The 20,575-nt window shown below is 45.5% G+C and overlaps 1 protein-coding gene across 1 annotated transcript in view; it reads left to right on the top strand.

Moving 5' to 3' along the window:
- Positions 1-8,423: 8,423 nt before the first annotated feature.
- Positions 8,424-20,575, top strand: part of REPS2 (RALBP1 associated Eps domain containing 2) — an 87,787-nt gene continuing 75,635 nt past the window's right edge. The window contains exon 1 of the mRNA XM_035115083.3: positions 8,424-8,997. Within this exon, the coding sequence (XP_034970974.2) occupies positions 8,737-8,997 (261 nt within the window). The 5' untranslated portion in view covers positions 8,424-8,736. The remainder of the gene's footprint in view (positions 8,998-20,575) is intronic.

A 20,575-nucleotide genomic window follows, 5' to 3' on the forward strand; every position in this document is an offset into this window, starting at 1 on the left:
CTGCAGTTTGTCGTCTATAGTGATAGAGGGGAAATACTCTGATCTATTTTCTCAACTATTGCTTTTTGTAAAATAAAAATGTATGACTAGATAAAACACACCTGTAAGCAAAAGTGCCTTCTGGTATCTATAGGTTACCTGGTAGATTTGGCACATCAGTTTATGGTAAATAATATACAGCAAGCGAGGCTCCACTTTATTTCTGTTGCGTTTGTGGTTAGTATTGTGAATGTAGATTGACCTGGAAAAGCCCAGATACCCCCATAATTTGGACTTGTGTTTCATTTATTTAAAAGACAGGGACCAATAGTGTTTTCTTTGTTAATGCTAGGCAGAGTGCTACTAGGTCAAAAGCTGCTGTTTAACTCTGCCTTGCAGTCAGTAGCTTTCTAGTTGCTGATTGGTTTGAAAAAATACAAATACTCCTATTTCTGGTATTGTAATTTGGTTTTCATTTTTAACGGATTCCTGACTCAAGCACATAACTGTTGGTAGGTGCTCTCCTTGCCTACCCATTCTCTCTGAGTTGCAAATTACTTGAATGTTCAGGCTATGTTACTATGTGCTACCCTTTTCCTGATGAAATGTACAGAATGCAAAATAGATGTCTTGAAAGGAAATAAAGGTTGGATCACCCCTATTGAATGTTACCTAATATACCATTGAGCAAAATCAAATTGGCACCTGCAATGACCTAATTTGGAAACTGGCCAGTTAATATTCCTTATAAGGTGCATTTGCAGTTTTTTTTCTCTTTTCTTTTGGTATGCATTTCAAGTACAGTAAAAGAAAGCAAAGCTGGTGGGAGGTTTACAGCGAGGAAGAGTAGAATGAGCCTTGTCAGACATAACCATTTGATTGTAATTGACTCTGGAGAGAAATTTTCTGATGTCTCCTTTTAAAACAAAACAGAAAACCTTGTCCAAATACTTTAAAGCATATATGTGTAAGCAAAGATGTCATAGTAAGTAATTTGAAACTGAATGCAATTTTGAAGGACAGAACTGCAGTGTATCTGAACCACCCCACCCCACAACCCAATGTACTACTGTATGTGGTCGCCTGGCCTGTAGCCAGGATTGGTGTAACATTTGCTCTCTTTAGAGAAGAGTAGACTTTGGGTCCCGGTGCATTAGAAATTGCTTCCACGTTATAGCTAAAAACACCCTAAGTGTTGCAGCCACTAATGCTTAAAAGTAATTGAATTGAATTGACTATTCTTTCCGGTTCCTGTCTTTTCTAAGTGTAGAACTGCCGTAAGTTTTGTTTCCTGAAATCTTAAAGACATTCCATACATTGACCATAAGCTCAGTCCTTGTCTGATCTGGAATTCCACTGCTGTTCTCCAGCTCTTTTTCCCCCAGTGTACTTCACCTGTACAACCCATGCTTACCACAGACAGCTGCTTTAAAATGCGGACATCCAGTAATCATGCTAAATTTAAGGCTGTTGCTTGTACCGTCCATCTCTTTATACCTTTTGCAATGATGCGTACAGTGTAGGGGGGGGAGTGCACTGTTTTTCCTATTGCGTAACCGGTGGTTCAAATGCACAGTCCATCTGCCGATTAAGCCCTAGAATCTTAAACTATTCTCAACACAGGACCCTCAAAGCCAACACTCTTTTTCATTTGTAATTCTCGAGTGTGTTTACATACATGCTTGGGGGCTGTTATCTTTCCAATCCGTTGTCCTCTCTTTATTACACCTGGTTATGTTACTGTTCAGTTCTCAGGTGTTGCTGAAAATCTACCTCTTCAGACTGTAGATGGAAATAACTGTGAAAAGTGATGCAGATATTTAGTTTGTGCTGAACACTCTGCTTTATTTTTACAACCCATACCTGCTTTCATGAAATAGAAATGCTGAATAAATAGCCAGTCTTGTTTTTGCTTTTCAAGAACATTTTGTAGAGATTTTTCACTAATGTGAATCTGAAATTTTATCTACTCAGTTCTGTATAAATTAAGTAAATATGTGTGCTTAATATACTAGGCTATGTGTCTTGTTTTTTTTTAGAGTTCTCAACTAAAATTCGCTTTTCTGGCTGTAGGTCTTGTCCATAGATCTGTGATGTTCACTCTACGTATTATTAAGTGAACTGTAAACATGCAGTTTTGCACTTCCATAGCTATCCTAAGGATTCAGAATAGAAACCAAAGCCCATCTATCAGTGTATCTAAATGTGAAAACACCACAGCTGTCTTAAACATTCCTTTAATAATGGGATGGAAAATTCCATTCAATTTCCCTCAGTAGTGCATCAAAAGAGTTTACCTGCACCATCTAGTGGCAAAAGACAGAGACTTACCGTAATGAGGTTCTATTGTGGATATACGGTACAGTTTGTCACACAAAACTGAGGACAACAATCCCTTTAAATTATCTATCAAACTTGTGGTCTGTACTATTTTTTCCATCTCGACTAATAAATTGGAGCAAAATTCTCTTTATAAATCGAAAAGGAAGAAGTTAAGGATAGAAAGTGTCAAGATGTCATTCTAGCATTCATTTTTGTTTTACCACTCACTGTCACTGGCTACAGTATGAACAAGCAATATTTTGCCCAATAGTTTCCCCTCTGTCCTGTACAGGGAACAATTTGATTTAATGAACCAAACAGTGCTTCATATTAAGGTGCCTAATGTGTATTTTCGCAGCAGCAGCAGCAGCACCCCTGCCCCCAAGTTGTGCCAGGTGCTTTTTTCACTCAAGATTATGAAAAATTATTTTTTTCTCTGCATTAATGTGCAGCTGGTGGTTTGGAAATACCTGTTTTGCTAAGTGACCTTATGAGAAAGCATCCCAATCACGCTACTGTTAGGCATGTCTGAGGAGATATGATAGCCATCTTCAAATATCTCAAGGGCTGTCACATGGAAGAGGGAACATGCTTGTTTTCTCCTGCTCTGGAGGGTAGGACTCTAAACAATAGCTTCAAGTTACAATAAAGGAGTTTCTAACTAAACATTTGAAAAAACTTTCTTACAGTAAGCTATTCGGCAGTGGAACACTCCCACAAGAGGTGGTGGACTCCTTCCTTTGAGCTTTTTAAGCAGAAGTTGGATGGCGATCTGACATGGATGTTTTAGCTGAGATTCCTGCAGTGCTGGGGGTTGGACTAGATGACCCTTGGGTCCCTTCAAACTCTTAAGATTCTATGTCACGAAAGAGCTACAAAGTCTGACAATTAGGGACAGTTCCACAAGAAGCATGACCTTGCTTCACATTGTTCTAGTTCAAGCCCTGGACAGTTAAGTCCAGTCAAAGGTGACTATGGAAACATTAGCAAATAGTGTCTTCAGTCAATTGAAAACCCAGAAAGTGTCAAGTGTGTTGTCTTCTGTTTTCCTTTCATGATGAAAGGTGGAGGTAATCTCTCCGGGCTTGTGGGATCTACGCAACTGTGTTCTCATAGAGCCTGCTAGATCAGGACAGTGACCCATCTAACCAAGCATCCTGTTCTCACAGTGGCCGACCAGAGGCCTGTGGGAAGTTTGCAAGCAGAATTTGAGCACGAGCACTCCAGCTTCCTGTTGTGGCAACTGATACTACTGCCTCCAACTGCGGAGGCAGAACATAGCCATTATGGCTAGTTAGCCATCAATAGCCCTCAGGAGTTGAGCTTGGGAGAGCAGTTAACTCAGTAGCTTGCTGGTGCTTTGGAATCTGAAATATTCTTACTCGAAGGCGTTTCAGCTATTTCCCTAGCTCTGCTATAAGTGTTTGCTAAGTGAAAATGAATTGGGCAGTCCAAGTACCCTTGAACCAGGATTATAATGATAAATCTTGTTAATCGCTATTGTTAATCCATCAGTTTCCCCTAGTTCTTTCAAATGAACAAATTATTTCACAAAAACAAGTTGCTTTTTGTACTGGATTAATTCATTATCTTTTGTTTCATGCATTCTTCTCTCAAAATGCCATTCTAATAGAATTGAATGTGCTACCAAAAAAAATTGCCACATTTTACAAAGGATATTACATTTGTTAACTCTAATACCAACCTATATTTCAGAGACATTTTTAATAATTGGGTTGTTTATTTTTTAAAAAATGCATTCTCTACTTGAAAAGTCTCATTTTATGCACTTCTATTCAGTGGTTCTCAAGGGGCAGAAAACCTCAATTTTAAAGTCTGAGGCGAGAAGAATGCTATCAGGTTTGCATTACTGCCTGAAGAACTTTAAATATGCAGTTTCTTCCTTCTGCTTTGTCTGCATGTTGATCAGTATTTAGGTATAGTATGCACAAATATGAGGGCATTCAGTTGTTATATTTCAGCTGGTGAGTAGGAGTTAATCCCTGCTGCTTTGACTGCACATGCCAGTTCCTTTTGCAGAACCAGCAGGAGCAGCCAACACAGAATTGAACTCCACCCATCATCCCAAATTGCCCAGTGATGTCAGCCAATGGACATGGTTTGGGGGAAATGGCCTCACTGGCTACATTGGATCGACTGGTAGGCCAACATCGGCCCATGGGCTATAGGTTCCCCACCTCTGATTTACACACATGATAAAATAAATTCACACTCTTTTCTTTCCATGTTAGAGCGGAGCATGAAAGTTGTGAAACAAGCTCTACAAGGCTCATGAACTGCTTTATGTCTTACAAAATATATATCACTGGCCATTCAGAAAGGGATTTTAAAAAATGGAACAAATATGGAGGAATGTCTCTTGTTCTCAGGCACTGTTTACTTACTAAATTCTTATATATAAGAGTATAATAAATTCCAAGCATACTTTGAACCATAATGAGGCATAATGCACCTTAGCTTGCTTTTATTGTCTTTCATATCGTCATAATAGGTCATCCTTGGAAGCAAGGGTCAGGCCTCCTCCCAGAGATGCAGCAACATTCTTTGCATTATTCACTTACACTTCAGGAAATTCACCAAGAATTAACAAAGGCAGTTCATGCTATAATCACTTTCACTCAGGAAGTTGTCAATGCAGAACCAACTTTAGACTTTTAAGTTATATGGACTGCTGCTCCCAACCTCCCTTTCATACTTGGCTAGGTCTGTGGAGATGAGGGTAATATGGAAATAAAGCCAAATTGTGTAAATAATTTAAGAATTTGTGTATGGCTGCTTTATCAGCTGGTGCTGTTCCAAAGTCAAATATTCTGCAAGATCTGGTTCCCTGGAAATTATTTCTACCACGGCATATTTACTGCTTCCATTAGGTAGAGCTTCAATTGTTTGTTTGCTTTTTGTGTTCACAAATCCTTACAGGAGGTAATGCATTTTTAAATCAAAGTCTTTGCTCCCTCTTTCACATCCTGGGTTTTGCATCTACTTCTAGCTGTTTTTGTTTAGCTTTAGAAGACATTCAACTATTCATCTTGAAATGTAAGAGTTGGGAGAGGCAATTGCAGAACACCCACTAAAATAAAACACAGCTTGGGTGGCCTTCTGGCGGTATCCTTTTCAATGAAAGGGGGGGAAACAGGTGTTAAGTAACACTCTAAATAATCTTGACATGCACACTCAAGATTACAAGAAGATCAAAAGCCATTCCTTGTAAGGGAGTTGCTGCAGCCCCTTGATCATTTTGGTTGACCTTAATGCATGGTTTCCAGCTCTACAATATCCTTCTTGAGATGTGGAGACCAGAACTGAACAAAATATTCTAAGTGTAGTCTCTTTCTAGATTTTCTGTATTAGCATAATAGCAGTTGTATGTTTGATTTCTTTCTTAATGATACAAAAATTGAATTCATATACTGGTGTGCTATCCTCCTAGTAATTGTATAAAGCAGCCATAAAGACATTCTGTTAACATCAGCAGGACCAATACGGCTCTAATCCTGTATAAAACTCACATGTTCCTTGGGTGAATATTTGCATAGGAACGGCTTGCATATTTTCTATTTGTATTTGTATTGAGCTTTACCTGCAAACCCAGATTTCGGTGTGCCTGGGATTATTACCAGGTGTCTTTGCTGTACCTGCCCCTGCTTAAGCATTTACCTTTTTATAGACCTATAAAAGAAACTTAGGGTAGTACCCCTTTTCTAATATGTGTTTGGACAATGTGAATGTATGGGATTGAGATCATGCCATTTCCACTGTGTGAAACCACAGGAATTATTGCAGAAAATAACAAAACCATTGAATATTCTTGGCATAGCATATTACCTTGCCATTTCATTATTTAGTGTAAGTCAACTCAAACTTGAAATAAACTCATTTTTATTACAAATGTGAAATAGATGGTCATAGTTATAATTTGGAAATGGGTAATTTGGAAAGGCAACTAACTGCTGGTGGCAAAGTGTGACAATTTCAAAACTGATGACTAATATGCTGCAGTGGATGACAACCTGTTGACTAAATCGAGGCTTGTATCTTCACAGAACATATATGGTGGCTTCGAGAAAGGTTGTAGTTAGAATAAATGTAAAACACTGAAAAGTACAGTAGAAAATGTTTTTAAAATTGACTTTACATTAGCTGACAATTTAGCAAGGAACAAAATTGCTAGTATGAGTGGTGAGTTTATCAACTTTGTGTCAATCATTATTGACATATTTACCAATCTTATATTTTGTGAAATTGGGCTGAATAGTTTCTGGATTGTTTGGGATCTACTTTGGTGATGAATGGCTAGGTAAATATTAACTTGTTCAAATTCATGTGTGGTGACAATAGTGGTTCATACATTTGCTCCACTATGATTTTAAAGAAAGGTCTGATAGAACTGTTTATGTATGTCATTCCCCCAAATGTGATTCGTTGCCAAATAAGACTGATTATTTTGTTTTTATGCACATTTATTAGCTGAGGCTCGAGCTATAAGCACATATTTAACTTTCTACAGCTGTGGCCATACTTAAATATGCAGTTGGCTGTGCCTCTGTTTTCATTTGGCCTAAGGCACAAATGCCTGCAACTGAAGGTTAATAAAAGGATGCAATATCAACTTAAACATTTCCTCACTGTTTTCTTCTATACCATTGAAACTAACCCAAACTCCATTTCTCCTTACATCTTCTTTTTTCTTCTCATCTCCATTCTGATTCTCCGGTACGTGGAGAATTGAAGCATAAACAAGTATTAAAATATGTTTCATTTTATGTCTGTCTGTTAATAACTCTTCTGTAGTTCAAGAAATATTGAACCTATTGAAATATAATCCTCTATCTGTTAAACTTGAATGGTTTCTTATGTCAGTAGGGTGGGTTATTTGAGATCTACATGTAGTTAAGGCAAAATGACACAACATACTGGGGAAATGGTCTGCCCCTGCAAATCTGCCATCTTTGCAGTGGAAAGCACTGCACACCCAGCAGGTTTTTTAAAAGGGCAAATAGGAGCATAATAGGTTTTAAGGGGGAAGACAGCAGGTGTTTGTCCACTGCAGGCCATTCTCTCTTCCCTGTTATTTATTTAATAATCACTTTTCTAAAGGTAGGGAGTCTCTAAAGTGGTTTTCAAAGCAAGCCAAAAACTCAAAGCAACCCAATGTCATCAAACCAGTTTTAAACTGCATGTCTATTTATAGCCCACTCCAAGTACCTGAGGTAGTTATGTTAACTGCAAAATCTTCTTGCCCTGTTGGACGCCTTTCCCTGGCCCACCAAAATAAAAGCTTGAGCACAAGGGTTTCGGCACTACTTCTGGAAGACAATGTTGCTCTCTAAAACGCAACTCCTAGGGGCTGATATCCCTTTGGCCTCCATTGCCATTCAAATGGTGTGCGTGCGCCGCATCTTGTGATCGATTATGCGACGTGGGGGTCTCCCTGGACCCTCCCCCCAATGTTTCATTCAAGTGGGCACCCTTGCCAAGACCAGGGCTTTTCCCTCCTGGGGGATGCACCGGAACTCAGTTCCAGAACCTCTCAGGTGGGTGCCATTCCCATTCTAAGAGAGAGGCGTCCCTGGTGAGTTCCGGCACCCCTCCCCCAACCCTAGAAAAACAGCACTGGCCAAGACGTATCTATTTTGCTGAGGCTTTTACCCCACGGTCACCTGCACCCACCCTCAGAACTGGGCTTCGAGTTAAGTCTTCAGGTGAGAGGAAATTCCACAGCTAACCCCAGGTGGCCTCTGCTGGGCACACCTTGATGCCCAGGTGCCAGAGGGACTTTAAACGCAGTGGGGCTGCTTTTTCCATGGAAGGAGGGGTTGGAGGGCTCTCTGCACATGCTCAGATGCGCAGCCCTACTGCGCCATTCTTCGAAGAGCAGGGCGTCAGGGCCAAGCAAGCCCGTCCCTGAGTCTGAGATGGCCATGTGGGCGTCCAGCAGCCTTTCTCCTCGGAGTATGGCTCTCACCCCACGACGGAGACGGACACCCCTCCTGCTCCAGCCCGGCGTGTGGAGGTGGAGGAGGCTGCGGAGCGGGAACGCCGTTTTGGGCACGTGCCCCTGAGGAAGCTTTTTCCCCTTCCCCTTCCCTCCCCTCCCCTTTCCCGAGCAGCTGCTGCTGCCGCTGCCGCCGCCGCCACCACCGCTTCCCGCTCTCGGCTTTCCTAGGGAAGCAAGCAGCAGAAGAAGGCGCGAAGAAGAAGAAAGCTTCTCTCCGTCTCCCGGCTCCTCCTCCGCCTCCCCCCTCGGGCAGCACTGCAGAGGCAGCTCCGCTCCGCACTGGGGAGGAGGAGGAGGCGGACGGAGGACGAGGCTCAGCCGGGGCTGCTGCTGCTGCAGAGGCTCCTCGCTCGCCCCGAGGAGTTTCTCTCCCGGCCTCGGGAGTCGCGCCGCCCCCGGCCTGATTCCCCGCTGCCATGGAGCCTGGAACAGCCGCCGCCGCTGGGCCGGCAGCCTCCGCCGGAGCCGCGGCGCTCTTCCTGGCTGCGAGCGAGCAGCAGAGCTACTCCGAGCTGTTCTCGCTTTGCGGCGGCGGCCAAGCTGCGCCCGAGGCGGGGGGACCGGCGGGAGCAACCCCCGCCGCCTCCTCCTCCTCCTCCGCCGCCGCCGCCGCCGAGGGGAGCAAAGTGGCGGAGTTGTTCCGGGCGTCGCAGCTGCCCGCCGAGGCGCTTCATCAGGTAAAGGAGGAGGGGCGCGCAAACGCACACACACGTGCAGAGTGCCTTCTGGGCATGTGCAGAGTGCCTTCATCCTAACTATTAAGGGGTGAGGTTTTCCCCCAGGTCGGAGGGTTGCACTCTGGTTGCACTCTCTAAAAATAGAGAGAGGCTAGCCTATGACTTTCTTTCACGAGGTTGTGTGATTCGCTTGCCTGATGCTCCCCCAGCCTTACGAGTCCAGTTGTGCGGTTTTGGAAAAGAAGGCGATCTTCTTTCCTGCACCCCCTTTGCAGACGCTGATATTCGGTGCAAGAACAGAAGCATCTGTTTCTGTTCTCTTTCTCTGTGTCACCGTTTTGGTGTTTGTTTTTTGTACGCTCTTACTCTGTTTCTTCTGTCTCGTTAGTAAGGTAGATTATACATGCCTTTGAGTACAGAGAGTGGTGTTTAAACCGTGGCTCCTGTAAGATTGCAGAGTATAGGTAGACATACCTTTTCAGTACAGAGTTGTAGAAAATATGGGTGCTGTTAGCTTGTAAAAGTGATCTGCTGTTTATTTTATACTCAAGAACAGCTTGAGGATAGAATAAACAAATTCACCCTTTAGTTCCCATTGCCCCCTATACAGATTCTTGGTTTGATCTTTGCAAGAAGTAATCCTAACAAAACCCACACAAGAGTAGATCTCATTACAGCTCCTATCTCACTTCCAAATTATTTTTGAATTTTGTTCACTATTGATTGGTAGTACTTGGTGTTTGATTCCTGAAGGCTGTTCATTTGGTCATGTAGTTCAGATGTATTGTAACTGCTAATTTTTCACATTGGGAGTCAGATTGTAGATTGCAATGGAAGGGAGCCTTAGTTTTATGCTGTCTCATCATCCCACTTCCTTTATTTCCTCAGAAGTCCACAAAGGGAGGTGAAAACAAATGAAAACTGCATTACAGTACCGTAACTCTTGCAGCTGTAAAGGAACACACTGTTTGTTATTGTTTGATACTGTATATACCTCCTCCTCCTCTACCAGCTGCAACATTTTTGCCAAAATGTTGCAGCTGTCTTTATATAATAGACATTTCCTGTTTTTTTTTTAAAAAGATATTTTTTGGCAAGCACTTGCCTCTCAAATTTTGGCTCACGAGTTTAACATCGTCACTTTAAATGTTAATTTAAAAATAGGCACTAACAATAGATGCTATTTCACCTTCAAGGGGCTAATATTTTTGCTAGTAGTGGAAGATAGACACTTGTGGTATTAAATTGTGTTATTTTGGGATGAATTAAAGGTTGAGATCCTTTGGGATACAAATAAAATGTTACTCATGCATACCACTCCAGTTACAAGATAGAGTAGAAGTTGAGTTTTAGTTGGCTTTGAGATCAAGTTGTTTGCTTGATCCAAAGAACACCGGATACAGTAGAGAACTGTACACCCACTGCTGTTTCCACATTTTGAGACCTCCCAGCCCAATGTAACCTAACTTGGAAATAATCAGAACTGTCAAAGGAAGAAAAGGAATGTACCCAAAAAGCATTTAATTCCCCCATTCCCAATCCACTGAACCAAGAGGATGAGAAGACATTAAAAAAAATGGATGGAACAATGTTCTTCTGGCATCAGTTATACACAGACAGCTTCTATTGATTGAAGTTGGTTTTATTTCTGATCAAGTAAGTTCAGGATTGTAGCCAAAGAGTAAAGTTCACACAAAAGCTAGTTAATGGATTCTATAGTTCTCCACCCCACCCCACAGCGGCTGTCTTCTGCGCCCATACTGTGCAGATCCAGACATAGTCATATGTTCCCTCTTCTCATTTTTGTTAGTGGATTAGAACAGAATGTTCTTGGGGTTAGGGGTGGGGGATGGAAAGGCTGCTATATCCCCAGATTTATTAATGATATTTCTCAATTGGATCTAGATTTCTACCCATTTCAGTAGACACAACTGTATTTTAAACTGATTGCATATCAGCGACAGCAACAATTTGGGCCCCAACCTCCCTGGGGTTTTATTTTTTTTTTGCCTGTGGAACCATGCAGTATTGATTCACTATCACACAGCTTCTAATAGTACCGTATATGTGAAAAGGTAGAGGAAAACATAGACTGTAGTTCATGTATAAGAATATAAGAATATAACTTCAAAACACTTGTTGCAAATCATATAGCAAGAACTATTTTAAAATCTAAGTTGAGATGCAGGTAAAGCTAGCCAGGCCTTAAATGCACTAATAATTGTCTCCTGTTTCCCTAGAAACTGTCTGTTGTTTATTGCTCGCTGCTGTACCAATATGGGCACTTGTTACTCTTTCAAGTGGTTCTGTGTTAAGTTTTTGAGATGTCATTCTGAGATGTCATTTGCATAAAATGTTATCTATAAATTATTCCACCAAACACTGTTCCTCTGCATTGTGCTAATCACCTTTCAGGAGAGTGAATAGTAGCCCTGATCCAATGCATAGAAATACATTTTTCATTTGCAAACCTCTTCCTGTGGTTTATGATGTAAAAGAAAAGCTTATCTCTGAACATGTCAGTTTTGGTGCTTGCATTGTTTCTTGATGTTATCTATACAGAAGTGGTAGATTTTAAAAAATCTTTCTCAGACCTAGGTAAAGAATATGGTTTGAACTAGCCGTACATAAAATCTGCATTAGTTTTTGACACTTACAAAAATGCACAGTACTTGTCCTAAGTCCTTTTTAAAAAAAATGAGAGATAAGAAGGAATGTCATTATGGGAAAAAGTTGCCACCCTTACAGTGTAATGATCCTTCTAGTAGTGCAGATAGAAGCTGGTCAGATTTGAGGTACGCAGACTTGTAAAAGTTGGATGAACACTGAATACTATTGTAATTCAAGGCTCAAATGTTCACCAGGTTGGATGGGTCCTGAAGGTTGTAGCAGTTCAGGCAGCTAGAGCACAAAGCTAGACGTGGCATCAGTAGTCAGCAAGGTTAGGTACTGGCCAAGGGCTCTAGGGGCTGAGAAGGCTTCCTTTCCAGCCTGTGCAAGCCACGTCATCACTCCTTTCGCCACTGGGCCCCTACGTAACTGTTTCAGTGGCCAGGAGCTATGAATGAGAGTAAAGCTTGGGTTCCATCTGTGGTTGGCTGCCCACCATCTTAATGTACCTCAAATGCAATGCCCTGGATTAGCAGCATATAATCTATAAAGCCCTATCTATAGACCTATAGAGGGGGCGGATGGCAGGCATCACCAGGACCATGCAGATGGCCCCCTGAATCCTTGTGCTAGCCCTGATCAAAGCAGTGCTTTTGGAACTGAATTGCAAGGCTGGTCTCTGTTGGTTGGATGATTTTGTAGAGTATTTGAGGGTAGCATTCTACAATCAGTAGGTATGTTACCCAGTTTGGGTAATAATGACTCCTATTACTTAGTACTCAACATAAAGTTAAGCTCCAGCTTTGCTAATATAGAAACTGCCATTTTTTGTTCTTTGTTTTGCTTGAATTCTCAACCTAACAGGGACCTGTGTGTTTCACTTAAAGCTGGAGGCAGAGCTGCTGGATGTTATATTATTAAAAATGGGGGATCAGCTACCGTCTGTTTCATAGGTGTAATTTGAAGCCTGCATAGCACCTGGTAGAGACTAATCCATTTAAGCCTGCTATCTCCTCTTACACTCCATCATATGACTTTGACTGAAAATGCAGACTTTGTAGCTTCAGCTTCAAACTGGTTTCTGTTCCCTGTCACGCATACAGCCATACCACTTTGCTTAACATCCAAACATCCAGCCTGATTAATAGTTCTGAAAAACTTGAAAACTTGCCCACTATTTTGTTAATAGCATAGATTACCTGACAGTTGATGTTAGATTCCCCCCCCCCTTATAGACAGGCATTAGCGTATTGTATTGTATTGTATTGTATTGTATTGTATTGTATTGTATTGTATTGTACAGTACTGTATTGTATTTGGTTTTTTGTGAATTAGTAGGAGTTCAGTGCTTAGTGTAATGCCATCTTGGGCTTTCTCAGCAACATATTAGGGTAGGTTCTTTTTAGGCATCTTTTAAAAACGTATTTGTGATAAGAAAGCTTTTCAGGTTTTTATTTTTCTGTGTAGAACATTACAGTCTTCTAATTTTTGTTCTTATTTTTCTAAGTCATGCTTAAAATGCTCAGCTGTAGCAATAAGTAATTCATTGATACCACAGAATGCGGGTGTGTGTTTGTTAATTTATGTGGTAATCTTATGAACTGCTATATATGATTTCATTTGACATTCCTTTTTATCGGTTTGCTCTAAGACAAATAAAACTCTCTTTTTTAACCATTAGGAAATAAGTGCTTTAAAAATGTGCTAGTAATATGTGGTGACAATTTTGTATGATGATGATGATGATGATGATAATTGTGAGGGACAGGGGATATCGCGAAGTCCCTCCCCTCCTGAGTTCAAGCCAATCACCGAGCACAGGGGAAAGCAGAGAGAGTTCCGATTCCAGTGGGGAAGCAGGAAGTCGGGGCCGAGGCTCAGGCAAGGTAGAGGAGCCAGGGTCCCAGGTGGGACAGGAAGGGGCGAATAAGGGGGGGAGACCCATCCCCCCAACGCCAGAACTACGCAGGAAGAGGAGGGGAAAGAGGATGGGTCTGCCAAAGCTTTTGTGTTGGAGAAAGACGCGCCAAAAGCCATTAGGAGGTTCTGAAACCGACTGATCACATCACTCCGTGTAAATAGTAATGACTTCAGCACTGTAAATACGCAGCACCAATAAAAGAATAAAATGCAGAGCTGCGTAGCGTCGTTACTCTGAAGTAGTCCACTCCGGCCACTGTGACAGCAACCTCCTAATCCTTTTTGGGCTACTTTGGAGTTGCCGGGATGAGCGTGTCAGAGGCGGAGAAATGGCGGCAGATCGCGGAGCAAGCCCAGCAAGAACTGCAGCAGCTGTCGCTGCAGGCACAGGGGGAATTGAAGGCAGCTAAAGAAGAGACTAAGAAGGTCCAGGACGACCGGCTGCAACTTGCGGAACAGGTGAGAGCGCTACAGGAAAGAGAGCAGGAATTAAGGGCGGTGGCGGTAGACCTCCAAAACAAGCTGGATGCAGAGAAAAACAAGGCGGGAGGGGCACCCCAAGTCCAAGTGCTGCCAGGAAGGAGAGCCGGGACGCTAGTAAGCAAGTTCAATGGAGACCCGAGGGAATATCAGGGCTTTGAGACTGAGATTGTGTATGCTCTTGAGCTGCACCACGCTGAGTTCCCTGATGATGAGCACAGGGTAGCGTTTATTGTGGAGCACCTTACCGGGGCAGCCAGGGAGTGGCTAAGACCGTTAATCGCAACAAAGAATCCTTGCATGAAGAATGTCAAACTATTTCTAGAAGGTTTGAAAACGATGTATTCGTCCGATAGTCATATGGACCAGACTAAGGAGGAACTTCATAATTTACGCCAAGGAAATATGACAGTTCGCGCGTATTGGGCGAAATTCACCATGCTGGTGCACAGACTGGGGTGGGAACTAGAGTCACCCCCAATGCAAGCGGCGTTCTACTTGGGGTTGCATGAGGAGGTGAAGGATGAGCTCTCGAGAGGTCCAAAGCCCAGTAATATGGATCAGCTGAGCAAAGCGGCTCTGGCGGTGGGGGTGAGACAGGAATCCCGGTGGAGCGACAAGCAAGCAACGCGCGCAAAGCGGGCTTGGTTCCCACGGTCGCAGGAGAAGCCACTCCCCCAACAACCCTTTCAAGCCACGCCTGGGGCCAGTCAGGACCAGGAACCCATGCAGATTGATAGCGCGCGCGCGCGCGGGCTTTTCAAACCCCAGCGGCGCCAAGACGCAAGGAGGGAAGGGGTGGGAATTGCTTTCTCTGCAACTCCCCCCAGCATCTCGTCAGAGACTGCCCACATCGCAGGGAGTGGCAAGGAAAGGCGGGAACGGTTGTGCCCTCCCCCACTGACGCAGCACCACAGCAGGGAAACGGGAAAGCCTGGCTGCAGGAGACAAGGGGCAGCAGCCAGGCACAGTCAGCAGACAACAGCCCCAGCCCACCCACCCGCACAGAGAGGAGCAGAGCCAGCCCACCCCTCCCAGAGCAGGAGTGGTTCTAGAAGTGACGCTCACGCTCCCAAATGGCTATCCCCTGACGGTCCTCGCCCTAATTGACAGTGGTGCCTCAGCCAACTTCTTCTCGAGAAACTTTGCAGAAGAGCACCAGATCCAGCTTCTGCAGCTGGATTTTCCCCTGCACGTGGCAACCATTGACGGCAGAGAGCTGCTGGGAGGGGCCATCACTCATCAAACCCCCCCCATGAGAATGACGGTGGGAAGGCACTCAGAGACACTGGCATTCAACGTCACAACCATCTCAGACCCCCCCATCGTCTTGGGCATGAGCTGGCTGGCGCGCCACGACCCCTCCATCAGTTGGCACCAGAGATGCATCACTTTTGGATCGGACTTTTGCCTGGAACATTGCATGCAGCACCAACCAGGGGAGGGGCCTCCGATAGCCACGGTGGCCACCATGCACGTCAAAGGGGGTGAGGCGATACCCAAGCCGTACTGGGACCTGCAGGAGGTCTTCAGCGAAGCGGAGTCCGACCACCTACCCCCACACAGGCCTTTTGACTGCCAGATCAACCTGGTGCCAGGGGCAACTATACCCCCAGCCAAGCTTTACGCCATGTCAGACCAGGAACTGGAGGATCTGCGCGCTTTCATCGACAAGAACCTCAAGCGGGGGTTCATCAGAGAAAGCAAGGCAGCAGGGGGCAGCCCAGTCTTCTGGGTGGACAAGAAAGACACGCAACAGCGCCGTCTTGTGGTGGATTTTAGACGACTGAATTCAGTGACAGAGCCAGTGGCTTTCCCCATGCCCAGAGTGGATGATCTCCTGACAGCGGCACGCAGGGGCAAGATTTTCACCAAGCTAGACCTGAGGGGGGCGTACAACTTGATCAGGATCCGGGAAGGCGATGAATGGAAAACCACGATGTTCACGCCTCTGGGCTCTTTTGAATATCTGGTGATGCCCTTCGGGTTGCAAGGGGGCTCAGCATGCTTCCAGGCCTTCATGCACCACGTCCTGGGGTCCCTCCTCTTCAGGAAATGCTTGGTCTTCCTGGATGACATCCTTATCTACTCCGATGACCCAGTGCAGCATGTGAAGGATGTCAGGGAGGTGTTGCAGCGCCTGAAGGAGAACCACCTGTATGTGAAGCTGGAGAAGTGCAAGTTTCACACCAAGGAGGTGGACTTCCTGGGCTACAAGCTGTCAGACAAGGGGCTGGCGATGGACAAGGACAAGGTGCAGGCCATCCTGGACTGGCACAGCCCCAGGACGCGCAAAGATGCCCAACGCCTACTAGGCTTCGCCAACTTCTACAGGAAGTTCATCAAGAACTTCTCTCGCGTTACGGCTCCCATCACTGACTGCCTGAGAGGCAAGCAGAAGTTCAGGTGGACACCAGAGGCGCAAGCAGCGTTCGAAAGCCTCAAGAGGGTGTTCGCCTCAGACCAGAACCTGTTCCACGTGGTTCAGGACGCGCCCCTACGCGTGGAGACAGATGCTTCTGATAAAGCTGTGGGCGCCATTTTGTTGCAACTGGACGCCAACAGAGAGTGGAGACCCTGTGCCGCCTTCTCCAGGAAGTTGACCCAGCCAGAGCGAAACTACACGGTGTTTGATCGGGAACTTCTTGCGATCCACGCTGCGTTCCAGCACTGGAGACACTTCCTGGTGGGCGCCAAGCACCCCATCCAGGTGTGCACAGACCACAAGAACCTGGAGTTCTGGAGAACTGCCAGGGTGCTCAACCAGCGGCAGATACGGTGGGCAGAGTTCTTCTCGAACTTCAACTTCTCCATACACTACATCCCGGGAGAGCAGAATGTCAGGGCGGATGCCCTCTCCCGCAAGCCAGAGTACATGGAGGAGGAGGCGCCACTGGCACCCAGGCACATTTTCCCCCCGTCAGCATGGTCCTGCGGAGCAGCAGTGGTGAGCGAGGCGGAACTCACAGCACTGACGGCAGCGGATGAATTTGCCAACCGCATCTTCAGAGAACTGAGAAGGGGGGGGGGAGCAGGCAAAAGACTTTGCAGAACGCAGGGGGCTGCTTTTCTACAAGGGTGCACTGTACCTGCCCACCACCCAGCTTAGACGTACGGTCCTCAAGCAGATGCACGACAACCCAACGGCGGGTCATTTTGGGAGGGACAAAACCGCTCACCTAGTCATGAGACACTTCTGGTGGCCAGGGGTGCGGGAGGATGTGAGGGATTATGTAAGGGGCTGTGACACCTGCCAGCGGGCAAAGGTGATCAGGGCGCCACCAGCAGGTTTGCTGGAGCCCTTAGCCACACCGCACAGGCCGTGGGAAGTAGTGTCCATGGACTTCATCACAGACCTGCCGTCGTCCAGGGGCAAGACCGCAGTGTTGGTGGTGGTGGACCTCATGTCCAAAATGTGCCACTTTATACCGTGTGCCAGGGCGGTCTCTGCAGAAGAGACAGCCAAACTGTTTGTTGACCACGTATTCAGACTGCATGGATTACCTTTAAGGGTTATTTCGGATCGTGGCCGCCAATTTGTTTCCAGGTTCTGGCGGCGGCTCATGAACCTCCTGCAGGTGGAGGTCAGCTTGTCAACGGCTAGACACCCGCAGACCAATGGACAGGCGGAGAGGGTCAACGACATTCTGCAGCAGTACCTGAGATGCTACGTCAGCCAGCGGCAAACGGACTGGGTGGATCGCCTGCCACTGGCAGAATTTGCCTACAACAATGCGGTGCACGTCTCCACAGGGGTGTCGCCCTTTAAGGCCAATTACGGGCGTGACCTCAGATCTTTCCCAGAGAGGGAGGGGGAGGAGGAGGAGGAGGGCCCACAGGCTGAGGATTGGGCAGAGGAACTGGAGACGGTGCACCAGCAGCTCAGAGAACACTTGGAGAGAGCCAAGGAAGCGTACAAGAAGGGGGCAGATCGCCACAGGCGACCGGGGGAGGTCATTAGGGTGGGGGACAAAGTTTGGTTGTCCTCGGAGGGCCTTCCCATCAGAGGGCGATGCAAAAAGCTGGCGCCCAGAAGGTTGGGCCCCTTCACGGTCACGCAACAGGTCAACCCGGTGGCATACAGGCTGGCACTGCCAGAGGACATGAGGGTGCACCCTGTGTTTCATAGATCGCTGCTGTCGCCGTACAGGGAAAGCAGCAGGCTCCGAGACAGCGAACAAACCCCTGAGGGAGGGGGGGAGAGGGAAGGCAGGGAGCAACTCAATGAGGCCACGGCCATCCTGGATTCAAGGTGGGGGGTGGGGGGACTGGAGTACCTCATGGCATGGGAGGATGCTCCACCGTCCCAGAATGAATGGGTCCCAGCCACTCAGATACAGGAGGAATTCCTGGTAGAAGAATTTCACGCCCTCTTTCCCCATAGACCCAAGCCCTGGCACATGGAAAGGGAGGGGGAGGGGGAGGAAGCACGGGAGAGCAGTTCACCATGGCGCTGGGAAGCGGAGTTTGAGGAACCAGAGGATGAGGTATGGGTGTCACCGAGATCCACCCAGTCAGAGGAAGGAGCAGATTGGCAGAACATTTTTACCCCCACCAGCTCTGACGCCACGGACTTTTTGGGATTCCCATCCTCCCAGGCGGAAGGGGGGGGCTTGCAGGACTGGGGGGAGGTGTTCACACCAACGGGCTCGGAAAGCACTGAGTTCTTAGGCTTCCAGTCGTCACCGACACCTGGGGGGGACCTGGGGAGGGGTGAAGGAGAGCTTGGGAGGGGGGTGGATGTGAGGGACAGGGGATATCGCGAAGTCCCTCCCCTCCTGAGTTCAAGCCAATCACCGAGCACAGGGGAAAGCAGAGAGAGTTCCGATTCCAGTGGGGAAGCAGGAAGTCGTGTCCGAGGCTCAGGCAAGGTAGAGGAGCCAGGGTCCCAGGTGGGACAGGAAGGGGCGAATAAGGGGGGGAGACCCATCCCCCCAACGCCAGAACTACGCAGGAAGAGGAGGGGAAAGAGGATGGGTCTGCCAAAGCTTTTGTGTTGGAGAAAGACGCGCCAAAAGCCATTAGGAGGTTCTGAAACCGACTGATCACATCACTCCGTGTAAATAGTAATGACTTCAGCACTGTAAATACGCAGCACCAATAAAAGAATAAAATGCAGAGCTGCGTAGCGTCGTTACTCTGAAGTAGTCCACTCCGGCCACTGTGACAATAATAATAATAATAATAATAATAATAATAATAATAATAATAATAATACAGTGGTACCTCTACTTACGAATTTAATGTGTTCCGAATGCACATTTGTAAGTCGAAAAAATGTGTAAGTCGAATCCCATAGGAATGCATTGGGAGAAAAAATTCGTAAGTAGAAGCAACCCTATCTAAAAATTCGTAAGTAGAAAAAATCCTATCTAAACCGCATCCAAGATGGCGGACAGAACTCTATTTGTAAGTAGAAACATTCGTAAGTAGAGTTACGAATGTATTGGTTTCCCCAGCCACTCTGGGTGGCTTCCAACAGAAATATTAAAATACACTAATTTCTTAAAGATTAAAAGCTTCCCTAAACAGGACTGATGATAGCTTTGCTGCTGATGGCAGGAGGAAGCACTCATTTCAGGAAAAGATAGCTTATGTATTTTGAAATAAATCTTTCAGTTGAAGTTATTGAGTGTTAAAATGTTTCCTCATTAGCACCTAGCACCTGAAGAAATCTTAGAGTTGTTTGAAATTTGCATGCAGGATCCCTTTGTTTAGATGCCCTGGCTTAATTCTGGAGTGCAGATGATCTTTGAGAGACCATAGTAATACGTTATCTAGTTTGAAGTCTCTACTGTTAACTTGCCGGGTGGTCTTTCAATGTTTTGTCATCAGAACACTGTAAGATTATGGTAACTTTACAGTGCAAGGTTACTGTCATTATGTGGCTGTAACCAGTGCAGTGCTATTTTTCTGGGAAAAGAGGTGCTGGAGCTCACCGTGAACTTTTCCCTTGTTCTCTTAGAATGGCAATGGCGTCCACCTGAGAGGTACTGGAGCTGAGCTCCGGTGACCTATTCCTGAAAAAAAGCATTGGCTGTAAGTGTGATAATGGGCACCTTTCTGCATTAGATTTTTTTTTTCATTTCCTTCACCATTGCCTCTCTAGTCTTCAGTGAAGTTTAGGGGGAAGGTTTTGTCAATTTTATGAAAACCTAGTCAGCTTTTCTTTTTTTTTCCTTTTAAAAAAGTGCAATGCTGCTGTGATAAGAAATAAAAATCAAGGTTTTTCTCTTGATCTTTCCATTTTCATTGGGAAACAGAAGGGCAAGGAGATGGGGGAAGGAAATGGAAGTTTTGGATATACCTGTATCCACATCCACAGAAAAAGAGATGAACCAGGAAAGGAAACATCTGCTAATAATGTACAAAGACATACGGTACTTTTCTGATGTTCAATGCCTGACATTCAGTGCCCTTAAATTTTTTTTGGGGGGGGTGATTATTGGCTTGTTCTTGTTTTTATTTTGATGTATTCTGTGTTTTTATATTGTGATTTTATCCTGTGAACTGCCCTGAGACCTGCAGGTATAGGACGGTATACAAAATAAATAAATACTTTTTTGGG

This window comes from Zootoca vivipara, chromosome 4 (assembly GCF_965207765.1).
Source record: "Zootoca vivipara chromosome 4, rZooViv2.hap1.1, whole genome shotgun sequence".
Classification (NCBI taxonomy): Eukaryota; Metazoa; Chordata; class Lepidosauria; order Squamata; family Lacertidae; genus Zootoca; species Zootoca vivipara.